The 8807-nt window shown below is 37.5% G+C and overlaps 1 protein-coding gene across 1 annotated transcript in view; it reads left to right on the top strand.

Moving 5' to 3' along the window:
- Positions 1 to 2697: 2697 nt before the first annotated feature.
- The window catches only part of LOC107694162 (collagen alpha-2(XI) chain-like), a 36803-nt gene continuing 30693 nt past the window's right edge, over positions 2698 to 8807 (top strand). Inside the window, exon 1 of the mRNA XM_016493774.1 lies at positions 2698 to 3053. Coding sequence (XP_016349260.1) covers positions 2972 to 3053 — 82 coding nt within the window. The 5' untranslated portion in view covers positions 2698 to 2971. The remainder of the gene's footprint in view (positions 3054 to 8807) is intronic.

An 8807-nucleotide genomic window follows, 5' to 3' on the forward strand; every position in this document is an offset into this window, starting at 1 on the left:
CAGCGAATCTCAGATGTTGTCATAAAATCTGTTAGCATGGGTGGCCAACCAAAACCTACACAACCGCATGGCTAGCGGCCTATCATCAAAGCCTGAAATTACTGTGGACAAATTAGTAGGCTGTATTAATCCGAATAGCTGTATTCACTCAAGGTGGGAAACATCTGTCTTGAGGATTTCTCTGTCAGAGTCTGAGTGGCTTTTTACCTTTTTGCTTTCTAAGTTTTATCGGTTGCATGGTTTGTACAAATGCCAAGACATTATGTCAGTCGTCTATTTATGTGGATGTTCTCAAGGTACTTTGCAGTGTTTGAGTTGAAGTTGTGCTTCAGTGTTTCTCTGGATGTAAACTGGTCTCAGGCCATTTCAACCCAGCTGTATTTTTATACTTTCTCAAGGTCTGTGCTCACCTGTATGCCATCCTCTGCTTGGTTTTATACATTCTTAATGTCTGTGTTCACATGCGGTTTCAGACAGACCAAGCTGTAGGCGTTTTAATGCATTTAATTGTTTAATGTCAGTTTAGAGATTTTCCCTTTTTTCCCAAATGCTGTTCATGATTAAACTGTAATTATGAACAACACTGCTATTTTTATACTACTCGGCATAGCAGTTAGGTTTAGCATCAGTGCTAATTTGAAGAGAGAAAAAAACAATTCAGAAGACTTCAATCTGCATTCCCACACATCCAGAAGTGCTCTGATTTGCTATTCAAAACTTGCCACAAGGCTGCGTGCTTATCTTCTTATTCATTTAATTTTTAAATTATTAATTCAATGTGTATTTATTTTAGATGTGTATTTTATATTTATGTTTTTTATTTAATATTAATTTATTTATTTAGTTGTTGTACTTTGGACAGATGTGAGCAATAGCAATTTAAATAATCCATACATTTTATCTTCAGCAGAAATATAGTACAGTACACCTGATTCCCACTTTCCACCCACATCCCTCATTTTCCATGATCTTTTCTCGCATTTTTAAAAATACCTTTATTCTTTCTCACATTCTCCTCTGGCCTCTCTGTGTCAATGGGAACACCACAGATTTAAAGCGTATGATTATACTGTTTTATTATAGAAATGCTATGTGCACCAGCCAGAGGTCTTATAAAAACACATGCCATTATTGTTTATGGATTGTCTCCTTTAGACCATAATGGGCCACAGGACATAAGAAGCACTGATTTTATTCATTTTTTTCCTGCAAATTAGAATTTCCCTACAGGGAAAAGCTCTCGTCAGCTCCTAATAGAGTTGGTAGGAGTTTTAATAGAGCAGCTCATGTTGATTGGTGGCTGCTGACAGTATAGCATTTTATTACTATTCTCTTTCATAAATGTTTGTTTTATGCATTTGAGGAACTTTATTTATTTCTTTATTTTTAAATTTGAGTAAGCCGAGACTCATTGTATAGGGTTGGTTCTTCAAAAGCACAGGTGCTTATAAAGATCTGTGGACAGAGAATAGGCGTAACCTAAATAAATGACTGGACTTCTTTTTTTATCCCTTACTTTAAAGAACTGCAGTTTGCTGCATCTATAGGAGGCAACTAAAGAAAAAAAAAGAAGGAAAGGAAAAACATCAAAATGATTTGGTTTCTTCGGTGTATCAGAGATCAAATGGGCTTGTGTGTAGGGCTATGACTTTTATATATAAACTAGGCTATTTAAAGCAAATATTATGCTTCACCAATAAATTCTGGAAAATTTGGCCACTTTTGAGAATGTGAAAAAAAAAAAATATTTGAATAAAACAAATTCTCTGTAGGCGCCATAGTAAGATTACTAGTCAGAGTTCGCTAAATAAATCACGGTTTGGCTTTACGCGAGGCGGTTACTATAGCAACAAGCCGCTCCGCCGTTATATCAACATGGGACGGTATGTCAACAAAGTAACCTATAGCGTTTTATCACGTTATTATATATTTACATATGATTCACACATCACAAAAACGCTTTTGAGTTTTGTTTCAGTGTCTTTAGGATAGTTGAATATTAGCTAAACGTGCTAAAGGCGCCAAAAGACGTTGCGCGAGACAAGCCTCAGCCACGAACAACTGACAGAAAAAGTAGACGGCCTGAAAGCCATTAAAATTAACATACAATAAACAGTTCTTAAATAATGGTGTATTACTAACCGAAATTAAGTTTTGCTGACAGGGCTAAACGTTCATTTTGTTCCATACCTGCTGGCGTGGTCATTTAATTTGAGTAACCGAGTTGGACCGAGCCATGAAAAGGGAGGGAAGAGGGCATGTGACGTCACGAGCGGATAAGGATCTGATTGGCGGATGAAATCCTTCATGCCTACGGACCCATCGGTCCTGCAAGGTTCAGCTGTGAAACAGAAATAAATAGAGAGGAATAAACTGACTGATCTACATGCCAATCACTGGCACGTAAACATCAAAAGCTCATTTGATGAATACAGATATTTTGGGCCATATAGATCCTTTCATAAATTCTTGAAATTAACGTCTGTCGATACGTTAAGAACGTGTAGAAAGCCGCAGAAGTCCGTATGCATGCATTTCCCTCCCTCTTTTTTGCTCTCTACCACACACACACACACACACACACACACACACACACGCTCCCTCGCATTTCGTGGGAGAAAGTAAGAAGAGGGAGAGAGAGAGAAAGAGAGAGATTGAGAGAGAGTGATTTGAAGCCTCTCTCTGCTCTCTCCGCTTTTCTGTTCACTCAGACTCAATGGGGCTCTAGCATTAGGGGTTTCAAGCTGTAAAACTACATATTTATTACCCGTTCCCTTCTTTCTATTTACGTTTTGTACATAAAAAAGATAACTTATTGAAGAAGAAAGTTGGTGTGCGTTTCAAGACGTCTCTTTAGACGCACCAAGTTTGTTAGAGGCCAAGTCGAAGTTGATGTCGAAAGAACGAAAAGGCTAATTTGAAACTGTCCTGCCTTGTAGTCCAACCAAATCGGTCAGAAAACTTGGGAACTATGGATATTCGGAAGAAGCGGAGGCCGTGGTGCATTGAGACCTCGTTCTTGCTCCTCCTGTGCCTTACTCTGGCACAAGCAGGTGAGCATTTTGCCTTTTCTGTTTGTGTGATTTGACAGAAGAAACTGTAACGTGATTTATGTATTGAGGCATTTTGCCTCAATGCAGCAGTGGGTTTTGATGCGCTTTACGCACGCCAGGTATCCACGAGATTGCGCAGGTGATTGTGTTTTAGTGTTTCCAAGAAGATGCTTGAATCTTCTTGCTAGCGTATCTTCAGCTAAAGTGATTTAAGTGCATTGATTATGATACGTCATGTTGGATCTAGCTGTCACTTGGTGAGCTCACATTAGCAGACTAAAATTTGGTTCGAGTCCCTTAAGTTGACACCACTTTTTCAACTTGCACGAATTTTTCAAGAATTGAAATATGCACAAAACAAATACATGCCGATGAGTTGAGCTCCAGGCCGCGTTGGCACACATTATGTGGCATCCCAGACGGTGGCATAGGATAGGACGGTGCTTTCACTGACAGGGTTTCACACCCCGAGCTTCATTTCAGCGCACAGCATCGTGAGATTATAGTTGTTGTTATTGCAAACAACGAACATTAATCGTATCGTAAATTCAAAATATATAGTTTATTTTTTATTTAGGCTACATTTTAATTTTTCATTTATTGTTTTTTATTATTACTTTTATTAATTACATGGCTCTCTGGAATGCTTGATTCTGATTGGTCGGTCTCGGCATTTAGCGATCAAATATTTTTTAATAATAACCGTTGCCCCTAGCAACACTAATTTACTGACTGCTGGTATATTCTGTCTCGTCGCTTTTCTTAAAAAATAATTTCTAAAAACAATATCTAATGCTGTTTTTATTTGTCAACCTATACCCAAAATAACTCACTTCAGAGTGTCCCAAAACTAGTTTGTTTTTGGCTGACTGGACATTATTACTATTATTTTTATTATTTTTTACATTATTCACCTGCTCTGTACTGTTATTTTTATTAATATGAGTGCTTTTCGTCTTCGTAAACGTTATTGACTTTTTTTCCAATGCGCTTTTAGTTGCAGTAGGTTTTTGCATATTTAATATAAGAAGCACCATATATAATTAGCTGTTTATTTCATTTACCCCACCCGACTAGACATATTAATTTCTGCACATTCATTTTTTTATATTGTAAAATTATACGTAAATCGTCAGATGCACTTCTAGCGTTCACCACTAGTCGGTGAGTGGCGCTCGATCCAGATTCTGCTGCATCTCCATAGACATTTCATTTACAGTAGAAGCACAAAATCAGATACAGTACATTTTCACACCAGATTTAATTGATATTTAAAGCTTCTAGTTGAATGAAAAAGTGAAAAACAAAACGATCTTTTAGATGATGGCGCGCACCTAATGGCCCTCAGGCATGGATGTAATTCCAGATTTCTGATTTGATCGCTCATTTTTCTCTCCTTTCCCTCCCTTGTGTGTTTGGAGGAAGTCTGAATATTTGTGCCTCGCATGAGTAGGTTACTATTCTGCCCTGTGGTTCACAGAGATGCAGTGAATGAGTTAGTGTCTCCGTGTGTGAGCTCAGTGATATTTGTGTAAACGCACACGTCTATTACACCTGGAGAATTTTCCACAGTATGCCAGTTTTGGGCCAGTGAATGTTGCACTGTGAATATTCCACAGCAGCCTGCTGTTACTGGTTCAAAAACATCTATGATTTTTAATACCCGAAACCAGATTATGTTGTTCAAAACTGAACTCCAAAAAGTTATGCAAACCAAGCCACTATTTAGGATTCCATTTATATCTGCTAGTTACCTTTAAGCGGTCATCGTTGTTCCATATTGTTAACTTTGGGACAGCAGACAGACTTTTGAGAGCACAGTGTTTTTTAGGTGGGGAATATTTATTTAACATGGATGTTCCTTCAACCTCATTTCAAAGGCAGCAGTCTCAAAGAACAGACTGTCTCCCTTCTGTTAACCAAAACACCCTCAACCCAATGCAGCGAATGAGGACTGAATGGAGCCACTGTGTGTGAAGGAAATGCCCGGAATATTTGTGTGTATGTTCGTAGCACGTGAGAAAAGACTGTCCTCATGGGTGTGTCCATCATTCTTGACAGTTTCATGAATGTCATTGTGTGTTACTTACATTGCTAATCTTCCCCAGCACTCTTGTCCTGAAGTTCATTGGAAATATGAGGGCTGAAGAGTTTAATGGGTGCTCCTCAGATCCCTTATTAGATGTGTTGAATTTATGCATGCATGGAAAGAGCATAGCATCACTATTATAATTGTGCATACTTGTAACTGTCATTAGTACATGGATGATACCTCAAGTTAATTGTTGTAGTGAGCTGTGCTATAGTTTTCTAAGTGATCAGCCTTATGCTTTTTGCTCTGAGCAACCATTTCTTTATTATTCTTCTCCCATAACTAACAAACAAAACTAACCCTAGTGATTCAACTCCAGCTGTAGGAACCTTTTAACACTCTGACCGCAACAGGCTTCCGGAAGCCTCACACTTCCACAAATGGCTCTGTTGACAACAATACAGTTCCTCTGGTTGAAGAAGCACAGCTTTGCGGTATGTCTTAGAGAGATAGTTAGTCATCATGTTTTCAAGGGTTGCTTTTGAACCTAAAAAACCCAGAAAGTTGGCTTAAGGCCCGTTCACACCAAGAAGATAACGATATTAGCGTCCACACCAGCGTACGATATCGTCTGTTTATTCTAAGTGCACTCGCGAATTCTCGAGCTCGTATCAGGATGGATTCTGATTGGCTGTCAATGTTTTTATTGTTCATCAGCTGGAAAAAAAAATCGTTCCGAAAGTGATTCCAACGATATCGTTTCTCTGTGCCTTTATCGTTATAGTTGTGGTGTGGACTCTGCTATTCTTTAACGATTTTTAGAAATATATCTTGTTATCTTTATCGTCCTTAATGTGAACGGGCCTTTACACTGTTAAGAATAAAGGTTCCAGAAGGAAGTTTGCACACCAGTGCCATAGAAGATCCATTTTAGTTCCCCAAAGAACCTTTCAGTGAAAAATTCCATTTTTTTTTCTTAAAGAACATTTTAATAATCTAAAGAACCTTTTCCACTTTAAAGAACCTTTTGTGGAATGGAACATTGATGTTAATGTCTCTTCATAGAACCACTGATGCTAATATAGAACCCTTATTTTTAAGAGTGTAATGTTTGAGCCATTAATACCTTAAATAGATCACTGTATCACTCTTCCAGACATGTTTCAACTTTCATTGCATTATGCGGCTGATTATTCTGGAAAATAAATCTTAAAAATGGATACATGCAATGAAAATGTCTTTACCAGGATTGCTGCAGCAGGTTTGATATCTCACAAAATTTCTGTATTTCAAGGATAGTTTAAAATAGTTTTTTTGGGAATGCAGACATCTCACCACAAGAGGGCCCAACACATGCTCACGCTTTTCAGTTCAATAGCACCACATCTGAAGGATTCACTGAGCACATAATAAGCACCCTCTTCCTTTAGTCTGGCTTATTTTTTTATTAACATGTCTCAGGGGATTGAAACTTTTGTGCATGCCTTATGATTGTACGGTTGCATTTTTACAGTTGTAAGCTGATGAAAGTTGTCTGTTTTCACACTTCTGTGCTTAAGATCACAACTGATTATGAAGCTGACCAAGCTATTTGTCAGTAACCAAATTTAAGACTGATTCAGAATGTTTTGCTAACCATATTATCTTGGATTGCTATTAATAGGCATTTAGTTTGAGTAATACTTAGTAAAGTATATACATTTTTCTGTGAGTAGTGTATACTTTGGTTTACAGTGACGGGTGTATACAGTAGCTGTGGGGAGTCTGTATAAACGCTCAATCTTTTTTAGTTTACATGATGTTTAATATAGCGGCCGTGTGGTTAGTCTATCCATCCTGGCAGTGGCAAGCAGAGGCGCACTGTACACCACACACTGACTCATACTGAGCCACCTAGATCCAGAACACGCTGGCACAGAATATATATATTTGTACATATAGTATTAGTATAGTATTATAATGTATAATAATAAATTTGCAACCTTTGTTTAAGGCAATACATGTTCTAAAGCAATGACTTTCAAGAGGTCCTTCATCTCTTTGGCATGAGAATAATATTAAGCAAATGACAGCAAATAATCATTTGAAAATATGGCTAAGTTGAATTGAATAGCTTTCTGCACTTGAACTGAATGGACACATTATTTAGACAGCGCAAATGAACTGGCCTATTGTCTGGAGGTAGATTACTGTTTGTTTGTTCACTAATCGTCTTAAAAATCCCATGTTTGTGTCATAAAAGTTCTACATTTGTCGAGAAGAACCTTTATTCACTTCCTGGAAAGCATCAATAGTCAGGCTAATGTGCTTGTCTCAGCTTTTGGCTTTTTTATTTTTTAAACCTTTCATCAAGATAAAAAAATAAATAATCATCAACCACACTAACACCCTTGGCAATCTGTGAACATTAAATACTCGTTTGATATATATGTCTCTGTAACCCCATATTATGCCAGGAGTTGGTATGATGGCATAGCTGTCTGCGTATTATAAATAAATCATAAATATAGAGAGCCATGATTTAAATTATAACCTCTAGACAGGCCTGTACATGCACGCCTAACTATACTGCGGTCGGCGGGAAGAGAGAATGAGACAGGGGAGACAGATCCAGACAGCGTGATGGATTTATCTTCATGTCTTTTGCATCTTTTGAAGTTGTATCTGTTTGTTGTCACATTTGTTTGATACATTTGCAGGTGTTTCCTCTTCATTTGTTCAGAAATGTTGAACCTCTTCTCCATCTACTTCTTCATCCTCAAATCTGTCCGTCTTGCTCCAAACAAGGGCATCTTTGTGAGAAGTAAAGGTGAGAGTTGAAAAGGTCAAGGTGTCAGGTGGTATGTCCCGCTGGTATTTAGCACAGTTATTTGAAGCTCACAAGAAGACACTAGAACACCCAAAGCTCAAAGAAAGAGAAGATGGAGTAACCAATCTCCTGGAATGTTCTGTGACAGAGTTCTGGTGATGGAAGTTTGTTTAGAAATGTTGGGGTCACCTTGACTGCTAATGACTTACTGTTGGGAATGTTGGTTCTTGGTCTTGTTCTTTGAGAGCCATTGTGTGTTCCTGTGTTTGCAGATTGTGTGAGCACACAGTGTTTGTTTGTGTGAATGCATTGTGAGAGCATCCAGTGACTCTAAGTTTCAGACATTCAAGGACATGTTTGCCATTTACAAAACATTTACTAAGCTCTGTTGAATGTTGGCGTTTGGTAGATGAAGTAGAAGCAGTAATGTCTTCGGTAATAAATACATGGCTCAGCAGAAGTGATGGACCAATTTAGGTTGATTTATCAGCTAAAATTTAGCTATTTTGAGATGATTTGTCTGATAATTTCAGCTAGTGTCCGCTGACAGCTTTATTGATAGAAAATGCTTTTTTTATTTGGAGTAATTTTTAGATAAATGCTCATTCTGTTAAATTTAATATAATACATTTTTATTTTAAATCAATATTTCAAAATTATATGATCAAAATTGTTTTTTGATCCAATTAAATGATATATAGTGTTTTCATTCTCAATTTTGCTCTATTTGAGAAATGCTTTTTGGGCCTCTCCCTCCTTGTTTTATCCAATTTAGCTGAGAAGGCCCAGCGGACATATATGTGACCCTGGACCACAAAACCAGTCTTAAGTCGCTGGGGTATATTTGTAGCAATAGCCAAAAATCATTAGGATATTAAGTAAAGATCATGTTCCATGAAGATATTTTGTAAAT

This window comes from Sinocyclocheilus anshuiensis, unplaced genomic scaffold (genome assembly GCF_001515605.1).
Source record: "Sinocyclocheilus anshuiensis isolate Anshui unplaced genomic scaffold, SAMN03320099.WGS_v1.1 scaffold1110, whole genome shotgun sequence".
NCBI classification, from domain to species: Eukaryota; Metazoa; Chordata; class Actinopteri; order Cypriniformes; family Cyprinidae; genus Sinocyclocheilus; species Sinocyclocheilus anshuiensis.